This window comes from Culex pipiens, chromosome 1 (assembly GCF_016801865.2).
Source record: "Culex pipiens pallens isolate TS chromosome 1, TS_CPP_V2, whole genome shotgun sequence".
In the NCBI taxonomy this organism is placed as follows: domain Eukaryota; kingdom Metazoa; phylum Arthropoda; class Insecta; order Diptera; family Culicidae; genus Culex; species Culex pipiens.
The window spans coordinates 117887783-117915213 of record NC_068937.1 but is presented as its reverse complement, the minus strand read 5'-3'; the positions used below and the strand labels follow the sequence as shown (position 1 = coordinate 117915213).

Here is a 27431-nt window from a genome sequence, read left to right as displayed (position 1 = left end):
TCTTTCAATCCTCAAATCGCTTACATTCCTCAACCTCTTCAACCGTGCCCAAGATTATGATCGTCAAATTACTGAACGCTACACTTGTTCGATAATAGCTTAAGGAACTTGCTATCATTGAACGATCACGCGCCCACGCACCTGTTAATAAAAGATTTTCCTCCTCCGTCGGTGTGGTTTTTCACGAAAAATCTCTTCAAAAGAGCATTAACTCAATCTCCCATCACGTTGGTGCTCTTCTAATTCTCTCGCGAGTCGAGGATCCTCCGCTGAGTTGCCGAGGATCTTCCCGACTTGTTCTGTTTCGAACTAGGATTGGACCGGGACGGACCGGTTTTCTAGGTTAGGGTGTCTCGTGCGTGCCTCTTCGTCCAACTCTTTGGAGGGTAATTTTCTTGTGAAGGTTTATTTTTCGTTGAACGTGTGACGATTTCGCGGCCACCGGAAGTGACGCGTGCCTCCAGGATTCGGTTGAGCTCTCAAACTTTGGACAGTGCCGTGCGTGGTGTGGGTGCTAGTGGTGTTGGCCACGTCGTCGTGACGTCATCCTGAACCTTCTAGGCGGCGTGCGCGTGCGTGTGATCTGTGTGTGTTTTTAAAAATAGTCTGTGCTCTCGAATTTTGCGCGTTTTCTGCGGGATATTTTCCCCCTCGAAGTTCTCACCGCTCAGTTTTTCTCGAGTGTACTTTCGGGAGCGATGAGCTAACGCGAGCGCCGGCCTAAGTTTGAATCCCAAACGCTGCCGAACTTCGCTGCCCGGTAGAGGTCGTCGTCGCGCAGGAGTTTCCACGTCGTCCTCGAAATAATAGTGTGAAGATTTATCGTTTTTATTCTAGAAGAAAAGAAGAAACAATTTGAGATTTTTTTTGTGTGATTTTTGATTTTTGTAACCCTTTCATACGACACCTACGAAAAAGACTGATTACAAAAATTTTGAAATTCATAGCAAGTAGCCAAACACACTAATGTGATAGTGAGAGTGACACGAAAGTGGCGAAATTTTGCTCGATTTTTTGTGAGTGTGCAATACATTCTGAGAAAAAGAAACCCACCCCTCGAAACGACATTACGAACCGAGAAGAAAACGACAATTTTGTGAAAAAATAAGTTTGAGTGCTCATATGTTTCTACTTTTTACTTCTCATTTTTCCCTTTTTAACGAGTGAGATTTTTGGCGAAGAAAAAAAAAATGAGCCAAATTCAGTGTGCCCGCGTTGCTCAATGAAAAATCACTGATTTACGCCTTTGAATTTTCTCCTTCATTGTTCGAACGAAAAAAAAAACCCGGACTCGGATCACAGGACCACAGCGCATCACCACGGACTAGGACACAACGGACTTCCAGGGATGGCGCGGTTATCGGTGTGGGTCCTCGCAGGACTTGCACTGTTCGCCCTCGCAGGGCACGGTAGGTTCTCTGGTCTCTCGCGCGAATGAACGCGTTGATAAGAGTGATCAATCGGTGATCATCAGTGAGTGAGTGAGTGAGCGATTCGTAGGCATGATGCATCGCGATCGATCAAAACTTCATTTGAAGAATCACATTCGACGATAATTTCAAGTGCAGAGAGAAGCTGTTATATAACGGCACACATTATGCAACGGTCAGAAAATTTCAGCTGATTTTGCAGCCACGATTATGAAGGTGTTTTTGAAAATGTATTTGTGACACATGGTGTGTGTGTGTGTACGAAGTGTGTGTGCCATTTTTGACTAATGACAGTGAGTGAGGTTAGCGAATTATTTTTAACCCGTTACAACGGCGGTGGTGGAACAAACGCAATGACAACAACAACAACAATAACGCGAAAGTGCACTTTAGGAGACTGACGTGGAGAGATGGAATCCACACGTTGGGTCAGGTGTGATTGATAGTATATCGATCGATAGCTGAAAACTTTGAACAATTAACTACGCGTCTCCATCAAAAAGCTTCGGTCCATTTTATTTAGAGGAGACGTTTTTTTTAAATGTGGTATGAATTCTTGATTGTGGCAGTGCGTGGCCGAATGGTTACGCTGTCCGCTTTGTAAGCGGATGATTCTGGGTTCGATTCCCATCTGCTGCAACCTTCCATCGAATGAGGAAGTAAAATGTCGGTCTCGGCCTTGGTTGTTAGGCCGTTAAGTCATTCCAGGTGTAGGAGTCGTCTCCATGCCAATTGCATATGATTGCTTTCAATGAGGAGCTATAAATGATTTCTAAGGTTACTTCAAAAAAGCATTTTTTTCAAAATTGCGGGTTGCCATCTACAAAACATGCTATTGTTTTTTTGAAATATTTACATGTAGTGTAAGACTACCAACTGTACGGATTTTATACTTACCGTATAGATATTCGACCCTCTACACGGGTTTGGACGGATTTTTCTTATATTACGGATTTGTACGAAATAAGATGATGACAACTGAACGTTTTATCAAAGTTGCATTATTTATTAGCTTTCACAAAAAGTACTTCAATTTATTTTTCGGTTTAATTTCAAAACGATTTTTGGGTAGTTATCCTTCAAAACTTGATTTTAAACAATTATATTTAAATTCATAAAAAATGCCTAATAGGAAAAATTTCGATAGATGAAACAAGGAAAGGCCTTTGAAGTTCAGTCCAAATCCGAATCGACAATTATGTTAACGAGAATACATTAAAAGTGATATGATTCGTGAACGAAAGTTTGATATTTCGTAAACATAGTTTACCAAAATGTAGAAAGAACATCAAATAAACAACATCGAATCAAACCAAATTATTCGCTCTACAGCATTGCCTTGGCGTTCTCGATTGCGAGATTCCTACTCGAAACTAGCCTAAACTAGGCTGAATTGTTGAGGCAATTGCAAACCTTTTTTTACACCTTAGCTTCCATCCACCCCGGCATTCGAACTGACGACCTTTGGATTTTTAGTCCAACTGCCTACCAGCGACTGAGCTGGACTGAGCTAACGACCTAACCTCTAAGTTAGACCGGGACCAACATTTACTTCCCCGTCCGACGGAAGGCGTGATCAGACCAATCTTGTCTCAAAATTTGCCACCGGCACCTTCTGTGATCGAAAGTAGAAAGAACATAAAGATTTTATTTTTATTCATTTTGACAGATGGTTTTTACCGATCTAAACTTTAACGATTTTTCAACTATCGAATTCGGTAAAAAGAAATCTAAGTGTCAAAGTTGCCTCGAAGCTTTATTTCTTAACGAGTAGTGGATATATTTTTTTTTAGATTGATCAGAACAATTTATAATTATTTACCAAATATTTTTCGATATTCATTTCGATATTATTTATGAAAAATTTACTTCTTGTACAAAGTAGACCGATCGATGGTAAAATGCAGTATTGTAATTTTTTTCATGTTTGCATTCAAACAAAAAAATATGGACCGGAAAGGGTTTTAAAGCGTGTTTTCTACGGTTTCACATGACAATTGCATAGAGCTTTACGACCCGAAAAAAGCAATCCACTTTAACGACCCCCGGGTCTTTTGTGGTCTCTGTTGCAAGTTTCTGCTCATTCCTAGGTGTCCGAAGGTTATGTGTGGTGAGTCACCCAAATCCTGTTTTACGCTTTAGGACCCGATCCCCACAATTCACCATTACCCACATTTTATAGCATTTTTTATTACCTACACTGATTGTTTAATAGTTAATTTTGAATCTGATTTTATGTCTTTAAGAAACAACCCCGCCTCTAGAATGGCTTCTATCTAAAAAATTACCAAACATCAATTTTTAACCAGGATTGAATGTCATTTTTTTACGAAAATATTGTTTTTGATGTTTTAACTTGTTTGATGTCATTTTGCCACTGTCTTGAATAAAACAAGGTTAACATTTGGCTGAACTTATAACTAATATCCTTTGTTTGCCAAAATAAGTAATGCGATATTTTAGCACGGACGAACGGACATCCCACCAGGAACAAATTTTCTTCAAATTTCTGAAGCAAACTATCCCTAGCACCATCTACATTCAAGTTGTCGAAGTAGCATCGAGCGATTACGCATAATTTCTCGAAATGTCTTATGAAATAATTAATTGAATTATTCAGGATTTTTTATGATACTAGAAACAGTTTCTTGGCATTAAGTTTGTCTTTATGATTCTAGGTAATTCATCTTTTTTTACTAAAATTTACGAAAAATTTATAAAAAATGTATTTTTATTATAAGTTCATACGACCATTTCAAAAAGTGCCCATGAATTTGCAGCATCAGCTGGCTTGGTTTACATTTGATACCACGTGTCGCGTTGATTTTGACACAAGCAATCTCGCTTGCGTAGGTTTGCGCCAAGAAGAAGTATAAGAAAACTGGCTTCACTTTTTGAAACCCCGTATCATGTCTGTTCGTCCGTGATTTTAGTTCATGTCTCAAATTATGTTTTGACACACTTAATTTTAATGAAAAAAAAAAATAATAAATAAAAAAATAATTAAAATTATGCAAAAAACTATAAAACAAAAGAAGTTAAATTGCTCACAGTGACCTGATGACGAGCAGTTCTTTTTTTGCAGAAAGGAGTAGAAATGTTTTAAAAGTAAAAGGTTGGATTATTCCATAATTAATACATGTAACAGCCTTGGAAGCACGATGCCAAAATGTATGATTCAATCATTTGAATTAACATGCCTTTTTGTATGAAAAAGTAACCTGTTAAAAAAAATCTTAAAATTTAAACCAAACTAGAACTTTAAAATATGGAATCTCTCGTTGTCACAAGAGGCACCCTATAAGTGCCCCTGTTCGCTTAAGGGGTTACATGCATGTAGAAATTCAAAAAAAATCATATTTCCGAAAATTTAATAAATCCATTAAAAAGATGATTTTCAATCACTCCTGAAAGTTTCATAAAGCTATTTCTTGATTAAACTGAGTAAGAGACGATTTACGTTAAAAATTTTGCCATGCGCAAAGGGAACTGTCAAACTTTGCGAGCGTTTTTCTCTGAACACCGAGTTGATTTACGGTGCCACGATATCTCAAGATGGGATGGACCAAATTGGCTGAAATTTGGGGTGAAGACTCTTAAGACATATTCCGTGTGCATGACGAAGCCCGATTTTGAAGTTTTGCTTTTTGAAAAAATACAAAAATTTTAAACTGGCGATTTTTTATATGAAAAAACATTAACATATTTTTATCATTTTTTCAAACATTTTTTTTTGAAAATCGGGCTTCGTCATGCACACAGGACTTTTTTAACGAGGCTTCACCAAAATTTTGAGCCGATTTGGTCAAAGCAGTGTTGAGATATAATGGCACCCGTTTTTTTAAACTGCTAACTTATATATGGCTATATCTCGGCAATGATACAACCAAATATCTTCAAATTTATTTTGATATTAGTTGACAATGTGTATTTTAATGCCCTTAAAACATAATTAAAAAAAGTTTAATTGTGTGCCCAAACCAACCTCTTACATTTTTGTCGATTTACATGTATGTAACCCCTTAAATGTCTCATATGAATAGTCATCTATTTTGAGTAAATGGTTCAGTCTGATTCTAAAGCATGGCAACTTTTAGAAAAAATTCAAACTCGACACAATCCCGCTTTTTCACAAAATCCTAACACGAAATTTTATGGGTTTATCTTATCTTGATTACTTTTTTTTTCGCCTGGGGCAAAAATGCGAACAGGGGTGGTATATGAGGTATAAACGTAGATTTAATAAAAGCTTGTTTCGTTGTAACTCAAAAATGCTGCGAAAATAAGGTACCAAGTGTCTTTATAAAATGTGGTACATATCCATTGATTTTAAATCAAATTTAAATAAAATGGAAATTTTTGCTCGAATTACTCTAATAAATCTCAATTTTAGAATTTATTTCCAAATTTGCAAACAATCACCTGTAGCCCAAACCAGGCGCTAAATAAAAACCCCACTTTCAAAACTCATTTAACAGCTCATTTCTAAAATTAACAGACCCAGTCGTCGGAGATCATCAGCATCCAAAGTACAGCCGTACCGGTCGTAATTCTTGGCCCCTCTTGGCTGTGCCTCTATGTCAGGTCGGGACAGGTCCTCTATGAAGACCGTGCCAGTTGTGATAAGTTATAGCGAAACAAATTGTTTCACTTTCGTATGCTCACATTTTGTTCGGCGGGCTATTGTTGGCACCGCGGTTTGTCTGTGCAGTTTGTCAATTATTGCACGTTGGTCGTTATGAAATTTGATGCATTATTTCTCATTACTCAATGAGTTAAAGAACCATGCTCCTCCACTAAATACAGAATTTAAAATGTGGACGCATGGTAGTTTTAAAGGCACATAGCTTAACAAATTGATCAAGCTATTGTATCAAGAAACTTATGTTCAACAGAAATAAGAAAACATTTTTAGCTTTGTTTGTTGCAAAAATAGTTGCAAAAAAAAATACCGCAAAGAAAACATCTCCGACAGGGGTGAAAAATGCATCCTGTCGCAATGTCGAATTTTCGTCCACTGTGGGTACATGTGTTCAACGTTTTTGGGGCATTTGACGCCACCTAAAAATAAATGGCGAAAAAATACAAACTGTCACCTGGTTGACGGGCGTGTTACCTAATCAGTTGTAACGTGACCCTCATGTACGCGAGAGGTCTTAATTCGCGATCAATTTGGACATTTCGACCAAAAACACCCGAAATGCTTTTCGGAAGAACTTTTCAACTACCATATGCCTTGGATGTCATACTAGACGTCATCACGGCACCAACCCTTCTCCAAATGTATAGATTGTCCAACGTGGGGTGACAAAAAAAAGTTAAACCCAGCTTGGTTGACCGTGGCCGGCGTTAGTGGAAAATTGCCATTAGCCAGACTTACTAAAGCAAAAACATCAAGAGCAGTAAACGAAGTAACGGCTCCTGCCCGTGCTCTTGACATAGATTTTCCCCGATCGTAGGCCATCGACAGTGTCCAATAAGTCTGTGTGTGTGAGAGAGGATTTCCATTTATTTATTTTTTATTTGAAGCTACTTACAATTGCAAAATGAAGTTGATATTTTAACAATAAACTTTTTCTATAGAATTTTAATTTGTTCTAATTACACGGAGAAAAAAGAGTTCCCAAAATCGTGAACAAGCGTTCATGAAAATAGGAACCACGAACAAAGTGTTCAAATTTCATGGTACGTTTTTCAAAATCGTACCATGGAATTTGAACACTTTTTTAGAGGTTCCCATTTTCATGAACGCTTGTTCACGATTTTGGGAACTCTTTTTTTCCGTGTATACTGATAATTAACTTCTGACGCAAACAAGTACATTTCCTCTATAGATATCAAAATAAACTCCCAACCTTCAAAGTCCACCGACACCACACCAACAGCCAGTGTCCGCCTTCAGATATCGTTTTCGGTTTCGACCCGAAATGACAGAGGAGTGACGATAACGGACAGCGGCGGCGACGGCAAAAAAAAGAAAATCTTTGTGAGATGTTCACATAATTCTGCGATGAACGCATCTTTTGTCCTGCGACCGAATTTATTCGAGAAATATTACAACATTAACGACCGCACCAGACGGAAGGAATGTTCAATTTGATTCTATTAAATCTATAAATTTTTGCTACGAAATAAGATTGGAATCGTTAAAAAAGTGGAAGGTGAAAAATTTGTTGGTTTAACATTACTTCTTTTTGATGTTATTTATGAGTTGAAATGTGAAAAAGTACATTTACTAGTAAATAGATGTTTTCTTTTGGTACAAAAGCTGTCCTAAATCCTACATGTAAAAAACTTTATTAATATTAATATTTTGAGTACTTAAAATATGTTCACTTACAGAAATTTATAATTTATACTGAATTCATTGAGAAAATAATTGAAGTTATCAAAATAACAAGAAAAAATTTAAATCCATTACTGTTAAATTTAAATTCAGTGTTACTGGTGAATGAAAAAGTTACATGTAATGTCTGTGAAGGCCGTGTAAAAAGTTATAGGCTATCTACAATCACTTAGCTTAGAACATCTAAGTATCACACAGTACCACTCATGGCCGCACCGGCTCTTCAAACGAACGTACCAAAAGTGTTTTAAAAAGAAACTCGCGCTAGTTCCGCACGAATTTTACCGCCATCTTGGAACATAAACTCTATCCAGATTTTTAAGCGAAAATGGCGTTCGAATTGTGAACGCCCGAAATGTCAAAGTCATGCAGTGGTACCAACATTACGAAAAATTTGTGCCATAGCATGACAACCACATTTTTTTCTAATGTTGGTGCTACTGAGAGATTCTGACATTTCGGACGTTCACAATTCGAACGCCATCTTCGCTTAAAAACCTGGATACTCTTTCAGCACTCGATATTCTTTCAGTTTCAAGCGAATGGATGCAACCCTATTTGGTTTTACGCCGACTCGGTTTTTAGGTTAGAAATTTGCCAGCTTGGCTGCACTGTTTACATTTTTTGCACGTTTGTCTCAGAAAAAAATGTGTGTGCGTGTGCGCTCATGACGTCACGCTGTAAAACCTAATTCCGACCAAAGCAAACTGACAGCAGTCGACATTAGAACGGTTGTCAAATGAGAGCCCATAACAAATCAACGTTTGGGTTTTTGATTTTACAATTTTTCGCAATTTCGCAATTTCGCAATAAATTCCTAAAAAAACGTGAATTGTGTTGCTGATGACAAATTCTATCATTTTATTGGAGATTCCGTTCAAATATTGGCTGTTCATATCGAGAAAAGTGATTTTTCTGTTTACCTTTTCTTGCTTTTTTCTTTTGGTTGACCAAACAGTGCGCCCGTACACTGCGAATCGACATTACACAGTTTTCAGTTTGTTTATACACATTTGCATGGGACTTTTGAGTTCAACCAGGATGACACACTTTGTGTTACCGTAGTAATATGTATAATACTGATTCTTAATTGTTATTGTTCTGGATGACAAGTTCCTATAAAGTCAGTTACTCACAAAAAAATATTATGGTAATGACAAAAGTAACTTACTTTTGAATTAAAAAGTGGTTAAAATTTGCTACATTAAAAGTGTTTTTCTTGTTTTGAAAATGAAAACTTTAACTGCTACAGTTATTGAAAATCTCCTTGCTAACTGATTTAAAAGTTTTAACTTTTAATTCGACTGTATAATTTCTTTCATTTCGTCGTTCTCGTGAAACCGTGTACGTCTAAGTCCAAAATGTAAACAAACGTTTAGGTGATTCCGGTGGTCAGTGAGTGGTGGTCCACGACGCAGCCAGGACTTGAACGCGGATACCTTCGAAGGAGGATGGTGCGGAACAAGATTGGGGGATTAGGGGAAAGTTGGTTTTCAAAAGGATAGGCCAGCTTCCTGCCGGATCTGCAGCTGTTTCACGACCGAAATGGGTAAAAAGGAAGCTTTGATGTTTTATGGCGTATGTTTTGATGTTGTTTGTTTTTATAGGACGCCGTGTAAGCGGATGTGAATTTGCACCGGTTGTTTTCGGTGGTGGTGGCCCGGGGTGGTTAGACGAGATTGATGTTGGAGCAAATTTACATCCGCTTTCTGAAAAAGTACGATAAAGTAAATTTTATCGGTGAGGAGAAAGAACCGACGGAAGAGGGAAACGACGAGAAGTGATCGGAGATGGCTAGCGCGGATGTTGCACTCGGTACCGGCGGTTTACGACCACCAGCAGCATTATGTGCCGGAAGTGATGACGGGACACTGTGGGATGTCCTGAGGGTCCGCAGTCCATTTCTCGATGCGGGACATGTTTGACGAGTATTACCGAGTAAAGCCGCAGGTTCTGAAGCTGTCGTACTCGGATTACTTCTAGAGGTTGGAGCGATATCCGACGAACCTGATCAAGAACATCTATCTGAAATACGGAAGAATTCACTGTTGAGCATTGAGAATGGGTTCAGTGTCTAACCAATTTAATTTACTTTCAAACCTTTCAGCAACTCCAGCCCGTAAACGCTCAACTCGCGACGGCGCAGCTTCGGCCGGATGAACTGGCAACATCTGTTTCATTCTCGAAGGATGACCAAGTGATCTGGAACCATCGGTTCAGGCGCTTCACTTCCCAGTCGGAAAACGTCGACTTCCTTTCCCGAATCAACACCCAATGGCCAGCTCCTCCAAGCCTGTCCTGATGATGGCCAGCAACGAGACCACCCTGTTCTCTACATCGCTGTCGGACTCCAAAATGAAGGCCGTGAAAAATAAAAATAGAAATAAAATCCATCACATTTTTTTAAAATCATCACTGTAATGTTAAAGGTTATTTTTTGTTGCCATAAAAAGTTTCTTCTTATAATAAAAGTAAAATACTTTTACCGATACAACGATTTTGTTCCAGAAAGGCATGGTAGTATCAAAAACTTTCCAACTTTTAAATTAAAAAGTTTGAACTTTCTACAAATATTCACCAACTGGAACTTTTAATCCAACGAACGATCTTTTTAAATTTACAGTATTTTTTCTTTGTGTGTATATGCATGCTACCCTCAAAAAATGCTTTGTTGTCAACATGAATAATGGGTAGAAAACATTGGTAAATACGGTCCTTAAGATTTTAGAGCTCATCACAAAAACGCAAATGAGTTTAAATTGATATCAAAATAATATTTTCAAAATCTATTTTTGGAAAATAAGCAAATCATTGTTGTCTTTTTCGTAAGTAATTCATTTAATTAAAAAATATAGAATTAAATGGCAAAACAATACGTTTGAGCATTGAGCCTGTGCTGGAAAATCTTCAAATGTGGCATCCATGGACACAAAACTCTAGGCACTCTTATTAAAAACTAGATTATATCAAGAAGAATAGTGTGCGTTTCGAAGAATAATCCAAATTGCATTTCGCATTTCACCGGGTATTATTTCATTATTTTCCTACGAAGCGATATTGGATCCGCCATCTGTGGAAACAGTCCTCAAACCAAGCACATGTACTACAGTTTCATTTCTCATGTTTTCCAAATCCCATCGATGTTTCAATATCCAAACAGATGACGACATCTCTAATGGTGACGCACTGGGGCGTCTTTCTTCCAAGTAAACCTTTCGCCAATCTCTAGTCTCATAAATTCAATTCTTGAAAATGGCACATTGCCATACCACACGCGTTCCCTATAAACCAGCTATTCTCAACCTTCTTCTACGCCGGTACCCCCTGCCATGTAAATCAAGTAGGCCCGGTACCCCCGTTGAGAATCGCTGCTATAAACGATAGGAGAGCTGCAGCAGCGGTGCTAATAAATCCGTTGACAGCTAAATATAGCCGATTTGGAGATGCACCATGCCACCACGTTGAATCGCATCCGCACCGTACTGATGGATCATCTTTTTCGATTGTTATTTAGTGCGGTACTAATTTCGGCTTTTTTAAATTTTGTACCGCAGAACTACACGTAAATGCAGACACACCCACAGAGTACGAGTGCAGGCCGTACATCGAGAAAGCGATACAAGACTTGAAGACTGGAACTGGTAAGGAACACGCCGCACAAGCACACACTGAAACAGTAGATTAATTGAGCGATCTAAACCGGTAGACGCAACTGCCAGCCAGGAGGAGGAGGAGAACGTAACGACAGAGGAACCCAGTAGTACGGAATCACCCGTTGATGTAACGAGCCAGGAAGAGGAGGACAACACTGCCGCCGAGGAGACCAGTATTGAGGAAGACGTTCCAGAGAAGACCGAACCGCTGACCGCGTCGGAAGAGGTGCAGGAAGCCATCTTCGACAACGCGGCAGAACAGGCCGAACAGGAGGAGGAGGAGGCCACCGAGGAGGAGGTCACCGGAAGTGAAGAGGGACTCGAAGATGAGGTAGGCATCATTGTCATTGGAAGTAGAAATGTGTGGACGTTGAATTATAACGAGTGGTAACGGTGTTACGCCCACCAGAAAAAAAGCCATCCACTGAGAAATGTGACTCGCGATCGGCTTTACATCAGCTCCATTTTTTCAACCATTAGACTGATCGGGGCGTTAAATTTTTCAGTGGGCATGGAGGATGTTAAAAATGGTAACGCAAGGTAACGGCGTTACGCTCACCTAAAACGTCAAAATAGCGCACACTTTATTTTTCTAATGATGGTACATACTACCAAGCAATGATGGCTTTGAAACATAACAATCATTGCAGCGGCCATCGCAAATAAGATTCGTTGAAATAGATTGAATTTGAGTATGACATCCTCTTGGATGGGACATTGTATTTCCAAAAATTTCCTGGACACTGTTTTCCGTGATTATAACGCTGCAACCCACTGAGAAATGTAACGCCTCAATTAGGCTGATGGTTGAATAAAATGAAGCTGATGTAAGGCTGAACGGGGCGTTAAATTCCTCAGTGGGAATTCACTCTTACCATTCGTAACGTCCTCCATTCAGAAAAAATAGGTTGACCCATAGAGTTATCTACGTGCGCATGTATTGCGTGTACGTATACGAACAAGATTGAGGTTAAATTTTGTACCCGCCAGCAAAACAAATGGTGTGCTAGTGTGCGTGAGAGCAGGCTTAGATAACTCTATGCTTCTAGTAGGATCATGGTATTGATCGAATGTTTATTTTTTTTCTCACAGGACGAGTTGACTGCTTCCGAAGAGGAGCAGGAACAGGAGGCCACTGAAGAGGCCACCGGAAGTGAAGAGGAGACTGAAGACGGTGAGGTAGGCATTATCATTGGAGATAACAGCTACAGTAGGGGATGTTGAAATTGTTTTACCGAAACTCAACACATGAGCACCTTGTGTTTCCTTATTTGGACCAACACGTGGGAAAAGCCGCTAAGAATTTTGCCAGTTCACACTTTTTTTTTCGAAATCCGAGACAATAGTTAACATTTACAAAACTTGAATGCAGAAACAACTTCTGCAGAAACATTATCTTGATCACTTTGTATTTATTTCTCACAGGACGAGTTGACTGCTTCGGAGGAGGAGCAAGAGCAAGAGCAGGAGCAGGAGGCCACCGAAGAGGTCACCGGAAGTGAAGAGGAGACTGAAGACGAGGTAGGCATCGTGGTTGTTGGAACTCGAGTCGATGTCGAAGTCGATGGAGATTGACGTCGAGCACCTTCTGTTTCCGTATCCATTTGCTTATTGACCCTCTAGCATGAACATTGTCTTGATCCATTAGTATGTGTTTTTCACAGGAAGAGGAAGAGTTGACTGCTTCCGAAGAAGAGCAGGAGCTGGAACAGGAGGCCACTGAAGAGGCCACCGGAAGTGAAGAGGAGACTGAAGACGAGGTAGGCATCAAGGCATGATGACAGCGAACCGTTTTACCGATACTCGTCGATCACATGAGCCCTTTGCGTTTCCGTATCCATCTGCTTAATGACCTGTGCTTCTGACAGAGACATTTTCTCGTTCCATTTGTAATTGTCTCTCTAAGTTTCATCTGGTAATAATGTTCACAGTCACTGTCGTTTCTCGGTGTCCGCTTATCGAACTCAATCTCCAAACAAATATTCACCTCTTTCGCTTTCAATCATACCTACTCCGTTGCCTTCCAACTCCCCGCCAAAATCGTATCGAGACTCATTCAATCGCCGCTTAGGCTCAAAGCCTCCCGACTGACTGTGAGTGCGTGCCGGTGAAACTTTTGTATTATACGCTGACTGTGACACAGAAAAACCCGCGTAATTGTCTGCACAAAATTACATACAGGACGACGAAGAACAGCTGACCGAAAGCGAGGAAGCTGCTGCTGCTGCGTCCGACAACGAGCAGGACGATGAAGAGTCTGCAACTGAGAGCCAGGAAGATGTACCAGTCAGTGGGGAGGAGGATACTGAAACTGACGACGACCAAGACGATGAGGTAGGGTGGGAGTTAGGACGACGTTTGTATCATGCTAAACAAATTTGAACTTGACTTATGGTCACTTCACTTTCTTGCTTGTATCATATAGAAAAAGGGTTTTTTTTAACTCGTTGCAATCGACAGAATTCATGCTTTTGACGTACAGTTCAATTATTATCACGAAAAAATAACAATAATTATAAAAAACCTTGCGTCTCCTTAAAATATATTAGAGCAAGTCTCTACGAAATCGGTCTTTTTTCTTCAATTTTAATTTTTGTATTTTTTAATCCGGCTGAAACTTTTTTGGTGCCTTCGGTATGCCCAAAGAAGCCATTTTGCATCATTAGTTTGTCCATATAATTTTCCATACAAATTCGGCAGCTGTCCATACAAAAATGATGTATGAAAATTCAAAAATCTGTATCTTTTGAAGGAATTTTTTGATCGATTTGGTGTCTTCGGCAAAGTTGTAGGTATGGATACGGACTACACTGGAAAAAATAATACACGGTAAAAAAAAATTTGGTGATTTTTTTATTTAACTTTTTATCACTAAAACTTGATTTACAAAAAAACACTATTTTTAATTTTTTTTATTTTTTGATATGTTTTAGAAGACATAAAATGCCAACTTTTCAGAAATTTCCAGGTTGTGCAAAAAATCACTGACCGAGTTATGAATTTTTTAATCAATACTGATTTTTTCAAAAAATCGAAATTTTGGTCGTAAAAATTTTTCAACTTCATTTTTCGATGTAAAATCAAATTTGCAATCAAAAAGTACTTTACTAAAATTTTGATAAAGTGCACCGTTTTCAAGTTATAGCCATATTTAAGTAACTTTTTGGAAAATAGTCGCAGTTTTTCATTTTTTTAAATTAGTGCACATGTTTGCCCAGTTTTGAAAAAAATATTTTTGAAAAGCTGAGAAAATTCTCTATATTTTGCTTATTTGGACTTTGTTGATACGACCTTTAGTTGCTGAGATATTGCAATGCAAAGGTTTAAAAACAGGAAAATTGATGTTTTCTAAGTTTCACCCAAACAACCCACCATTTTCTATCGTCAATATCTCAGCAACTAATGGTCCGATTTTCAATGTTAATATATGAAACATTTGTGAAATTTTCCGATCTCTTCGAAAAAAATATTTTTGGAATTTTCAAATCAAGACTAACATTTCACAAAGGCCAAACATTCAATATTACGCCCTTTTAAAATGTTTGTCTTGATTTGAAAATTCCAAAAATATTTTTTTCGAAAAGATCGGAAAATTTCACAATTGTTTCATATATTAACATTGAAAATCGGACCATTAGTTGCTGAGATATTGACGATAGAAAATGGTGGGTTGTTTGGGTGAAACTTAGAAAACATCAATTTTCCTGTTTTTAAACCTTTGCATTGCAATATCTCAGCAACTAAAGGTCGTATCAACAAAGTCCAAATAAGCAAAATATAGAGAATTTTCTCAGCTTTTCAAAAATATTTTTTTCAAAACTGGGCAAACATGTGCACTAATTTAAAAAAATGAAAAACTGCGACTATTTTCAAAAAAGTCACTTAAATATGGCTATAACTTGAAAACGGTGCACTTTATCAAAATTTCAGTAAAGTATTTGATTGCAAATTTGATTTTACATCGAAAAATGAAGTTGAAAAATTTTTACGACCAAAATTTCGATTTTTTTAAAAAATCAGTATTGATTAAAAAATTCATAACTCGGTCAGTGATTTTTTGCACAACCTGGAAATTTCTGAAAAGTTGGCATTTTATGCCTTCTAAAACATATCAAAAAATAAAAAAAATTAAAAATAGTGTTTTTTTGTAAATCAAGTTTTAGTGATAAAAAGTTAAATAAAAAAATCACCAAATTTTTTTTACCGTGTATTATTTTTTTCCAGTGTAGTCCGTATCCATACCTACAACTTTGCCGAAGACACCAAATCGATCAAAAAATTCCTTCAAAAGATACAGATTTTTGAATTTTCATACATCATTTTTGTATGGACAGCTGCCGAATTTGTATGGAAAATTATATGGACAAACTAATGATGCAAAATGGCTTCTTTGGGCATACCGAAGGCACCAAAAAAGTTTCAGTCGGATTAAAAAATACAAAAAAAATCGAATGACCGAAATCCTAGAGAACGGCTCATTATTGTACGATCAGTTCCTAGCTGGACTCGGTCGCTCGAAAAGACCGGCGACTCAACAACCGACGAAATAGGCGGCGGGCCAGATGCGAGCATAAAAATGTCAAAATCTCTTCCCCCCTCACTTCGTCTCACCATCCAGCTGTAGCTTTGTTGACAAACAAACGGAGCACGCGGTCGCATGATGGCGGCACCGAGCCAGAATTGGGTCCTAAAATGAAGCTTAGATCGCTGATATTATTGTTTACAGCGATAAAGCTTATTTTTCTGAGTACAATGACCCTTTGTACGACCACAAAGAGTTTAAAATGGATTTTTAAATCAATTTTGAAAAATTAACCTCGCGGTCCTTCTTGACAGAAAAGCTCCTACTTGACAGCTCGTTCCAAGAGGACCATAGTTAATCCATCGAAAAAATGTTGTCTTGTCAATAAAAAAATTTTGCATTGAAATGAAAAAAAAGTGGTCAGAAATGGTTTTTAATCGTGTTTTTTAACGTTTTACATAAAAATTTACATAGGGCTTTAGTACCCAATTAGGGGTGATCATGTGATTAAAAATGAAAGTTTTTTTCCAAGAAAAATAATATTTTTCCGACCGAATAAAAAAATTGCGAGCATGTTCAAACAATTATTCATGATGTCGGAGAAGTGATAAAAAAGCAAAATTTTAATCCATAATTTTTCTACAAATTGAATTTTTTCACTACAACTGGGAATCCCTAGGTCTATCCACGACCGTTTCCAATGACCGTGAGAAGATGCCAGAAAATCCAGCTACGAGCTAAATCCACAATAGTCTTATACAAAAATATGGAGGCGCCGGGCTAATATACAATTTCTTTTTGCTACCAATACAAATAATGGTTTAACAGTTATTAGATGTTTTAATCTCGGAATATTTTGTTCTGTTTTTCGGGTATTCTATGTAAACTCTAAGTAAACACACAGGTCTTAATTCCAGCATGAGTCCATAGATGACTTTAGGCAATCCACCAAGAAAGTAGTTCGGCAAACATACCAAGAAAGTAGTTCGTCGTATGAATATACATTATTATTTTCTTTTGGACCCTCCGAACTTGAGAAGTATATTAGTGTCAGTATTAGTAGCACAAAGAAAATGTATAAGAACCAGGCGCTTCCATATGTTTGTATACGACTCATGTATTTTGAAGGAGACGCATGGCTTTTTAGAATTTATTCTGTCGCTTGCAACGTGTTTGGAGCTCTGTACAGCTGTCTAATGGTTTCCGAAAATGAAGTCACGTTTTTTTACTACCGCTATGAATCCTGGAAAAAAAGTGACTTTCTCAGTTTTTTTTTTTGTTAATGTCCTGAAAATATGATCGAAGAATGATTTCTGTATAAAAGTTGTACAACTATGTTCTAGGAAGACGACACAGAAGATCAAGAAGATGATGACGAACAAACTCTGAGTGGCGAAGAGGTGAGTTTCCTGCTACGAAACTTGTTTTAGTCTTTTCGATTCTACCGCAACCAAAATACGGTAAAATTGTGGTTTATGCAGGAAACTCACCGCAGGCAAACTTTTTTTTTCCAATTAGGAACAAGATGAGGAAGAAGATGACGAAGAGACAGATGAGGAGGACGAGCAAGACCAGGATGATGAGGTATTAAACTCCGAGTAGCAAACATTTGAATGGCTGTAACCAGTCTTCCCGGGTTAAGCGGGTTAGGCTAGGGTAGCGTTCTTTTATTACTTAACGCGACTAAAGGAAGGTTTTGTGTAAAGCTTCATAGAAAAAATGGCATTAACTCGAGGTTACCCTGTCTGCAATTGTTTGCTACTCGGATTTACCCCTACAAACCCTCAGTTCGTACCCTAGACCCAAAGACCTTGACCTTGACTAAACAACCGAAACAGTTTGGCAGGGATGAATATCAAAACAATAACACAAAAATTCCTTTCCTACAAAAAAAAATCAAACAAATTAAATTCACATAACTATAAGTTTTATGTGTATAGGCTACAAACTTCAGAAAATCACGTTTTTTACCACCTCTTTGTAACCGAGCAAAAAGTGACCTGCTTAAGTTTTGTTCTGCAAATGTCCTGAAAATTTGATCGAAGCATGATTTATGTATAAAAGATGTAAAACTATATTCTAGGAAGACGACACAGAAGATCAAGAAGATGATGACGAACAAACTTTGAGTGGTGAAGAGGTGAGTTTCCTGCTCCAAAATTGTGGTTTATGCAGGAAGCTCATCGCATGCTAACTTTCTTCAATTAGGAACAAGAAGAGGAAGAAGATGACGAAGAGACAAATGAGGAAGAAAACGACGAAGGGGCAGATGAGGAGGACGAGCAAGACCAGGATGATGAGGTATTGACCTACGAGTAGCAAACTTTAGAATGCTGTAACCAGTATTCCAAAAATAAGCCAGATCGCTCCCTTACTGAGTAACACTGTTTAACGGTGATACAGTGTGATATACCTCAGGCTTTTGGAAACACTGCCTGCAACTGTTTGCTACTCGGGTTTACCCCTACCAACCCTCAGTCCCTAGACCCAAAGACCTTGACCTTGACCCGAATCCAAAAAAACTGTATCCAAGAAAAAAGTGACCTTCTTTGGTTTTTTTTTGCAAATGTCCTGCAAAATTTGATCGAGGCATGATATTCTAAAAAAAAACTGTAAAACTATGTTTTAGGAAGACGACACAGAAGATCAAGAGGATGACGAACAAACGTTGAGTGGTGAAGAGGTGAGTTTCCTGCTAGAAAACCTTTTCTTATCAATTCTACCGCATCCGGAATGCGGTAAAATTGTGGTTTATGCAGGAAACTCACCGCAGGCAAACTTTCTTCAATTAGGAAGAAGATGACGAAGAGACAGATCAGGAGGAAGAGGAGGACGAGGAGAACCAGGATGACGAGGTTGGTCAATGAGTAGCAAACTTTTCAACGTCTGTAACCAGTCTTCCCAAATAAGCCAAGTTAAGCTAGTGGACCGTTCTTTTATTACGTGGCGAGGGAGTATCTGAAACCCCAAATGTTGCGTTACATAATTAATGAAAGCTCCCTAGGTTCCCCGCTGCCTTCGGGTTCCCACCGGGCAATGTAGAGTCGATACGTTTTCGATCGTTATAACGATTCTACGATGTAACAATGCTTTTTGCAACAGTGATACGATGGCTTAGGCTCGTGGGAACACTGTCTGCAGCAGTTTGCTACTTGGATTTACCCTTATAAACCCTCATTCCGTATCCTAGACCCAAAGACCTTGACCTTGACTAAACAACCGAATCACCGAAACAGTTTGGCGGGGATGAGGGACAAAACGATTTCAACTCGATTGTTGCTCCGTCCACGATCCATAACAGCAATCGGTAGCTCAAGATAACCTTATGATTGTAGGACGATGAGGAGCAAGCCGATGAGGAGGAGGCATCTGCTGAACAACACGAGTCCGACGACACTGACGCTAGCCCAGAAGCTGTCGACGCTACCGAGGCTAGCCAGGAGCAGGAAGAAACCGAGGAACTAGACGTCGAGGAGAGCACCGAAGCCGTTGAAGAGGTGTCCGAAGAATTGGCGGTTGAAGAGGAGACGACTTCGACGGAAGCTTCTGAGCAGACGGTGTCTGAGGAAACTGAACTTGATGAACCAACGAGTGAAGAGGTGGTAGAGCCAAGCGCTGAGGAGACTGAGACTGTGGAAACCGCTGATAGCCTTGAGGCTTCTACTGAGCCGGCTTCCGAAGAATTATCTGCTGTTGAAGAGGAGGGTAGCGAAGAGGTTGTAGCATCCGAAGAAGCAGCACCGGCTTCGGAAGAGGAGCCCGCGCCAGTGGAGAGCGCCGAAGAAGCCGAGCCGCTTCCGGAGGAAGATTTGCTACTGGTAATGAAAATCATTCTATATCTATTTCATAAGCACGCTCTGTTCAATAATATCGATTAATCTGTCTCACATCTGTCCTCCTTATGTCCCGTTTTTTGTTTGTGTGTTCTTCGTGTCTCACTAGGAGTACGAAATCCCGACGAACCGTAGAGATACCTCGCACATTTACGAGCTCCTCAATATCAACGATGAGTCCGCGGATAAGGAGGCCGCCCTGCACAAGGTGGCCGATGTTATTCTGCGCGATCTGAAGAAAACCTACGATACGGCAATCAAGCCACTCGAAACGCTGTACAAGTACCGCGACCTCAGCAACCGTCACTTTGGTGATCCGGAAATCTTTTCGAAGCCACTGATCCTGTTCATGGGCCCATGGAGCGGCGGCAAGTCCACCATCCTGAACTATCTCACCAAGAACGAGTACACCCCGAACTCGGTGCGAACTGGTGAGTTGACTGACGGGTGTTGGCCATGGTCTGGAGGTACTGACCAGTCCCATCTATTTATAGGTGCTGAACCTTCGCCAGCGTACTTTAACATTCTGATGCACGGCGACGAGCCGGAAGTGCTCGACGGAACCCAGCTGGCTGCTGACTGGACCTTCTCGGGACTGCAAAAGTTCGGCCAGGGTCTGCTAGACCGTCTCCGAGGTCAGAAGCTGCCCAACAAGCTGCTCGAACGGGTAAGTTTGCGTCATCGTTCAACCCGTTCGATGATTCAGCCGCATCGCACGAAAGGTCGAGATGTGAGAGCATAAATAAGCTACAATGTTTTGACAATGGCCCGCGTCTAATGAGTGTTACATAAAGAAAGACCACGCGGTAAATGTTAAGTAAGGTTCTCGGCGAACGGACACACTTTCGAAATCCCACACACACACATTGTGGTAGGCAGGAGCAGCTGTTGTTTTGCGTTTACAACGTGTGCCTCAAGGTAGATGGGATTGACATTTGCACTGCCGGCGGCCGTCTTGGTCATGGTGGACGGCCACTTTTGCTTTTTCGGTGGCCTCTAGACGCCGCGCGAGGAGGGTAGACAGAGAGTTACCGAAATAGCCAAGCGGCCGGAATCTATTTCGGGAGCTGCTTCGTGGTGTAATGTGTTGGCACAACAGTCCAAGCGGCTCTTCTACCATCTGTTTGGTGCCGGCGAACGGGGTTTAAATTTATGCACTGATAGAATCGTCCCGAGAGTTTAATGGCGTGCGGTGCACGCCGTATCGTGGCCAACCACTTGTGGATGAGGCAAACATGATGATGCTGATGCTTGTCTCGATTTGCAGGTCAACATTGTTGAAATTCCCGGCATCCTTGAGGTGCGCAAGCAGGTCTCGCAGTACTTCCCCTTCAACGATGCCTGCCAGTGGTTCATCGATCGGGCTGATATCATCTTCCTGGTGTACGACCCGTCCAAGCTCGATGTCGGACCGGAAACCGAAGCCATCCTGGATCAGCTCAAGGGACGCGAGTATCAGGTGAGGGACCAACAGATTTATCTGAATAGGAGGATGATTTTTAATCCAACTTCCCATCTCCAGACCCGCATCCTGCTCAACAAGGCCGACCAGGTCAAGCCGGAGGAGCTGCTCCGCGTCCAGGGTGCCCTGATCTGGAACATTTCGCCGCTGATGTCGTCCGCCCAGCCGCCGGTCATGTACACCGTGTCCCTGTGGTCCAATCCGTTCGAAACCGGAGCGCCGACCCGTCTGCTGCAGGCGCAGGAGCGGTCCCTGCTGCTCGACCTGGGCCAGGCCATCGAAAAGCGTATCGAAAACAAGATTGCCAGTGCACGTCGTTTCGCTGTAAGCCGCTCGTTGCTTTGTACTCTAGTTCAACCGGTTGATCACTTCTCCCCCTTCTAGGTGCGTGTCCGCAACCATGCCAAAATGGTCGACTGCTACCTGACGACCTACTACAACCACAAGACGCTGTTCGCGAACAAAAAGTATGTGTCGGACCAGATCATCGGCAACCCGCAGCAGTACCACATCTACGAGGGACTGTCCACGCTGACGAACATCTCGCGCTACGATCTGCCCGACCCGGAGTCGTACCGTGACTTCTTCCAGCTGAACCCGCTGTACGAGTTCCAGAAGCTGTCGGAGACGTGCACGTACTTCCGCGGCTGCCCGATCAACAAGCTGGACATTGCGATCGCGTACGATCTGCCCGAGCTGGTCGGCAAGTACAAGAAGCTGGCCGAGGCCGCCCTCGAGAAGCTCCAGATCCCGTCGCAGACGACGGACTTTGGACGACTCAAGGCCAGCAGTTGAGAGCGCCGACCATGTGATCACCGTGGACCCTAAAATTTTGTTTAATTATGTTTATTTCCGTTTTCGCGCGTCTAATCGTTGAGTTTTTGTTTTGTCCCAACTTATTTGTTTTTCATTCTACGATAACCTTTAGCTTTAGATGTAGTCCAAAGCAACGCAACACATACACACAAAACACAACTACAAAAAGTTACAAATTCTTCATTGAAGCTGAGCGAATAATTGATCTATATATAAATTGCAACCTGACATTTAAACCAATGCATTAGATGAACAAATGTTACCTTACTTATAATTTCGTGTTTCATGTCGGATAACTTTCCGTAGTACTTTGTAAGTAAAAAGAGAGCAAAGAGAGGTGAAAATCACAGAAAACCCGCATCTTCAAATTAACAACGTCCAGCAGCATTGTTTAGGACACCCGAGAACGTGTCACTTGATTTAGAAGCAGCTTTTGGAGAGAAAGGACATAACCTCACACAACACGTGTATGCGCAGGGAGGCGCCAATTCTGAACAACAGTTGATCGATTTCTAGAGAGTAAGATCTGCAAATCAGTATATTTCATGAAACATCGTAGCGCGGATGGAACGTGTCGGCATTTAGCACTGCAGCTTGAAATGGATCGTTATAATTTGTTACATGAAAACAGTTTTGAAAATTTGTTGGCAGGTTTCGTAGAACGATTCCGAATGGATGACAATTTTGTATTTTCGAACAGTGAAGTATCACGCTGGGCGCGCTTTCTTGGTGGACACTTAAAAATTACAGTTTGTCAAGGAAAATAAAAGCCAATGTTCACAGTGTCACAATCAGAGTTAGACAATAAACAAATTGAAAGAATAACCGTTGATTTTGATTTCATACCACCTTGAGTCCGTCCAGAACGTACCGTAAGTTGATGACTTTTTTTCAATTTCGAAAACAGCGAGTGTTACGCTGGGTTACATTTTATCATGATTTTATACAAAATAAATAACTAATATCTAATTATTCTAAATCGCATCACAGCCCCACTTCAAGGCCACGTAACGAGGGTTTCGTTTTTGGTTTGCTCGTAGTACGCGTGCAGTGCCCGTGTCAACGGATACGGCTTCCCACACCGACCCCGGTAGTCGTCCAGATCGAGCGAGAACGCGTAGATTCCCGCCAGCCGGTTCTTGATGGCCCACTCGATCTTGGCCTTGAGCGACCGCTCGTCCTCGTAGCCGATCCACTCGTCACTGTTGAACGCGTACGGGCATTGTCCGACGTCGTCCCAGCGGGTCGTCATGGCCGGTAGAATCTGGCAGATCTCACAATACCCCAGATAGCCCGGCTCGTTGGTCAGCTCTCCGGCGGCGCCAGCACCGATCGTGGGCGCACCCAGGGCGTTGTCTTCCGGACTTGACAGAAGGTAGCTCCGTCCAAACAGCGGAACGCCCAGAATGATTTTGGTGGCGGGACAACCATTGTGGAGCCACTGTCCGACGCCGGACTGAACGTTTAGACCCTCGAAGCTGCCCTCGTCGTGCAGGCGATCCTTCAGTGGGCTGTGAACGTCCGCAAAGTTGTTCCACCAGCCTCGCAGGTCGTACCCGATCACGTGGATGAAGTCGGCGGCTCTGTTGGAAAGGGGAAAAAATGTTTGAAATAATTATTATACCTAGTTCAAAATGGCGTTTAATTTTTTTTCTATCAATTTTTCAAAACATATTAAAGTTGACCCAAGTAACATTTTTTTCCAGGAGTTCTACAAGAGCTCTTCAAGATAGCTACAGCATAGCAGTTTGGACCGCGGTAGGATAAAATTCTCTTCAATACTTCTTCAGGAGTTTGGAAGAGTACTTGAAGAGAGTTTTATCCTACCGCGGTCCAAACTGCTATGCTGTAGCTATCTTGAAGACGGTCTATACAAGCCAGATGACACATGTCGCCATTTTGAATTTTCTTTGTGCTAAAATTTAGTGCTCATTTAGTGCTATTTAGTGCCCCATACCCCACATTTAGTGCCCTTATAGTTTCCATACAAATTGCCATACAAAATTTGAAATACAAGCCAGATGACACATGTCGCCATTTTGAATTTTCCTTGTGCTAAAATTTAGTGCTCATTTAGTGCTATTTAGTGCCCTATACCCCACATTTAGTGCCCTCATAGTTTCCATACAAATCGCCATACAAAGTTCAAAAGTCAAATTTCAGATGTCGCCATTTTGAATGTTTTTCAGTGCAAAAATTTATTGCTCATTTAGTGCTATTTAGTGCCCTATACCCCACATTTAGCGCCCTCATAGTTTTCATACAAATCGCCATACAAAGTTCAAAAGTCAAATTTCAGATGTCGATATTTTGAATGTTTTTTAGTGCTAAAATTTAGTGCTCAGTTAGTGCTATTTAGTGCCCTATACCCCACATTTAGTGCCCTCATAGATTCCATACAAATCGCCATACAAAGTTCAAAAGTCAAATTTCAGATGTCGCCATTTTGAATGTTTTTCAGTGCTAAAATTTAGTACTCATTTAGTGCTATTTAGTGCCCTATATCATTTAATGCCCTCATAGTTTCCATACAAATCGCCATACAAAGTTCAAAAGTCAAATTTCAGATGTCGCCATTTTGAATGTTTTTCAGTGCTAAAATTTAGTGCTCATTTTGTGCTATATAGTGTCCCATACCCCGCATTAAGCGTCCTCATTGTTTTCATACAAATCGTCATATAAAGCCTTCGGCTAAGTGCAAGTATTGGGCTAAAAATGTTTTTTATTTAGAATTTATACTTGATTTAATATATTTTCACACTGGATTGATTTAGTGCCTTCGACTTAGTGCAAGTATCGGACTGAAAATGATATTTTTCTAAAATTCAAACTTGATTAAACATATTTCCACACTGGAACGATTTAGTGCCTTCGACTAAATGCAAGTATTGGGCAAAAAATGATATTTTCTTAAAATTCAAACATGAATCAACATATTTTCACACTGGAATGATTAAGTTCCTTCGACTTAGTGCAAGTATCGGACTGAAAATGATATTTTCTTAAAATTCAAACTTGATTGAACATATTTTCACACTAGAATGATTTAGTGCCTTCGACAAAGTGCAAGTATCGGACTGAAAATGATGTTTTCTTAAAATTCAAACTTGATTAAACATATTTCCACACTGGAATGATTGCCTTCGACTAAGTGCAAGCATCGTGCTGATAATGATATTTTCTTAAAATTCAAACTTAATTGAACAAATTTTCACACTGGAATGATTTAGTGCCTTCGACTAAGTGCAAGGATCGGGAAAAAAAGGATATTTTCTTTATATTCAAACTTCATTCAACATATTTTCACACTGGAACGATTTAGTTCCTTCGACTAAGTGCAAGTTTCTGGCTGAAAATTATATTTTCTTAAAATTTCAACATGTTTAAACATATTTTCTAAATGGAATGATTTAGCGCCTTCGACTAAGTGCAAGTTTCGGGCTGGAAATGATGAGGGCACTAAATGTGGGGTATAGGGCACTAAATAGCACTAAATGAGCACTAAATTTAAGCACAAAGAAAATTCAAAATGGCGACATGTGTCATCTGGCTTGTATTTCAAATTTTGTATGGCAATTTGTATGGAAACTATGAGGGCACTAAATGTGGGGTACAGGGCACTAAATAGCACTAAATGAGCACTAAATTTTAGCACGAAAAAACATTCAAAATGGCGACATCTGAAATTTGACTTTTGAACTTTGTATGGCGATTTGTATGGAAACTATGAGGGCACTAAATATGGGGTATAGGGCACTAAATAGCACTAAATGAGCACTAAATTTTAGCACAAAGAAAATTCAAAATGGCGACATGTGTCATCTGGCTTGTATTTCAAATTTTTGTATGGCGATTTGTATGGAAACTATGAGGGCACCAAATATGGGGTATAGGGCACTAAATAGCACTAAATGAGCACTAAATTTTAGCTTAAAGAAAATTCAAAATGGCGACATGTGTCATCTGGCTTGTATTTCAAATTTTGTATGGCAATTTGTATGGAAACTATAAGGGCACTAAATGTGGGGTATAGGGCACTAAATAGCACTAAATGAGCACTAAATTTTAGCACAAAGAAAATTCAAAATGGCGACATGTGTCATCTGGCTTGTATAGACCCTTGAAGACCCATGACGTTATTAATGTATCATTTTCATCCGTAAAATTCTCCTCATGATATTGATTTGGAAGAGATGCATGATACTTTTAAAATCCACGCAATTATTTTTTTTTCAAAACCTGGGTTGTGCAATCTAATCAATCAAAATATCAAATAAGATGTATGCAAAACCGCGATCTATAACGAATAATAATTACACAATTTACATAACTCAATTCAGCCAACCGGTACGGCATTAGTAACACATCATTCTTGAATAACTCACTAAACCCCCACTTTGCAATACTCACTCGCACAGTGCATCGATCTGGTAGCCGGCATCCAGCCGCGTCTTGTCGGCCGGGACCTGCACGGCAACTTCCCATTCCTTTCCTGCCGTTTTGAACGCCTGCGCCAGCTCCCGAATCAGGTAGAAGAAGTTATCCTTATCATTGATGTTACCCCCGCGGTCGTAGTTCCCCGGATACAACCACACCACCTCGAGGCCGTCCAGACCATACTTGTGCAAAAACTTTACGACGCTGGCCACGAAACGTCTCCGATTGTCGCGGAACTCAACCATCTTGCTGAACTTTTCCCCTCCGTGGCCCCAACCACCGACGGCCACCATCAGTTTTAGGCTCGGATACTTGTCTTTCAGGGCCGCAAACCGGCGGAACCCGTTCTCACCCAGGTCGTAGTCCGGTTCCATCGAAGTCAACTGGAACGACTTCTCGTCGATCCCCACGAAATTGTACACCACGTGCGAGCACAACTCCCCCGGGATGTCCTCGATAGTGTACGCCCCGTCGTCCTGCCTCATACGGGACCAGGTCGTGTAGTGGCAGATGAACCTTCTACCCTTGGGACTGTCCACGGTAAGCGCCATGACCTGGGTCAAGGCTGCACCGCAAATCAGCAGTAGCCAAAGTGGCGCTAAAGAAGCTAAACGAGACAAATGAGATATTCATCAGATTTAATGACGCTTTTACCGCAAAGAGACAATGAGCTGTAAATTAAAACCCATAATTTACACCCCATCAAACGATCGTGAAACACTTACCAGCTTTGGACACCATGTTGAACCGGTGGAGGTAGAACTGCAACTGAACGGGAGCTGCGCACGCCCGCGAACCTTTATTAGCAGATAGTCAGTGATTAAAAACTGGAAACCCCACTCGGTGAATCTGATTATATTACTATACAAACTGCGACGACAAGTGACTAAGCGAGAAGACGCGATCAACGGTAATGCCGACCGGTGGCCGGT

General features: G+C 40.5%; 2 protein-coding genes across 21 annotated transcripts; one reads left to right on the top strand and one right to left on the bottom strand.

Moving 5' to 3' along the window:
* The first annotated feature begins 260 nt into the window (after positions 1-260).
* LOC120416688 (probable serine/threonine-protein kinase kinX) lies at positions 261-22887 on the top strand. Of its 20 annotated transcripts, none has more exons than XM_039578527.2 (20): positions 261-386; positions 1303-1409; positions 11331-11417; positions 11483-11760; positions 12522-12608; positions 12855-12950; positions 13094-13189; positions 13611-13763; positions 17295-17351; positions 17470-17535; positions 18035-18091; positions 18160-18252; positions 18581-18634; positions 18744-18806; positions 19287-19769; positions 19894-20215; positions 20279-20451; positions 21052-21243; positions 21307-21570; positions 21631-22887. In XM_039578527.2, exons 2-20 carry the CDS (start codon positions 1349-1351, stop codon positions 22039-22041), a joined length of 3093 nt encoding a protein of 1030 aa, XP_039434461.1. In that variant the 5' UTR covers positions 261-386; positions 1303-1348; the 3' UTR covers positions 22042-22887. The 20 variants fall into 20 exon arrangements, with proteins under 20 accessions (XP_039434461.1, XP_052563321.1, XP_039434478.1 ...); XM_052707361.1 differs by lacking the exon at positions 261-386 and adding an exon at positions 699-811; XM_039578544.2 differs by lacking the exon at positions 261-386 and adding an exon at positions 833-1016.
* Positions 22201-27431, bottom strand: LOC120416831 (endochitinase-like). Its single transcript, XM_039578721.2, has 4 exons — positions 27362-27431; positions 27225-27296; positions 26473-27106; positions 22201-23645 (listed from the first exon to the last, which is right to left on the bottom strand). The coding sequence occupies exons 2-4, from the start codon at positions 27238-27240 to the stop codon at positions 23060-23062; spliced, it is 1236 nt and encodes a 411-aa protein (XP_039434655.1). The 5' UTR covers positions 27241-27296; positions 27362-27431; the 3' UTR covers positions 22201-23059.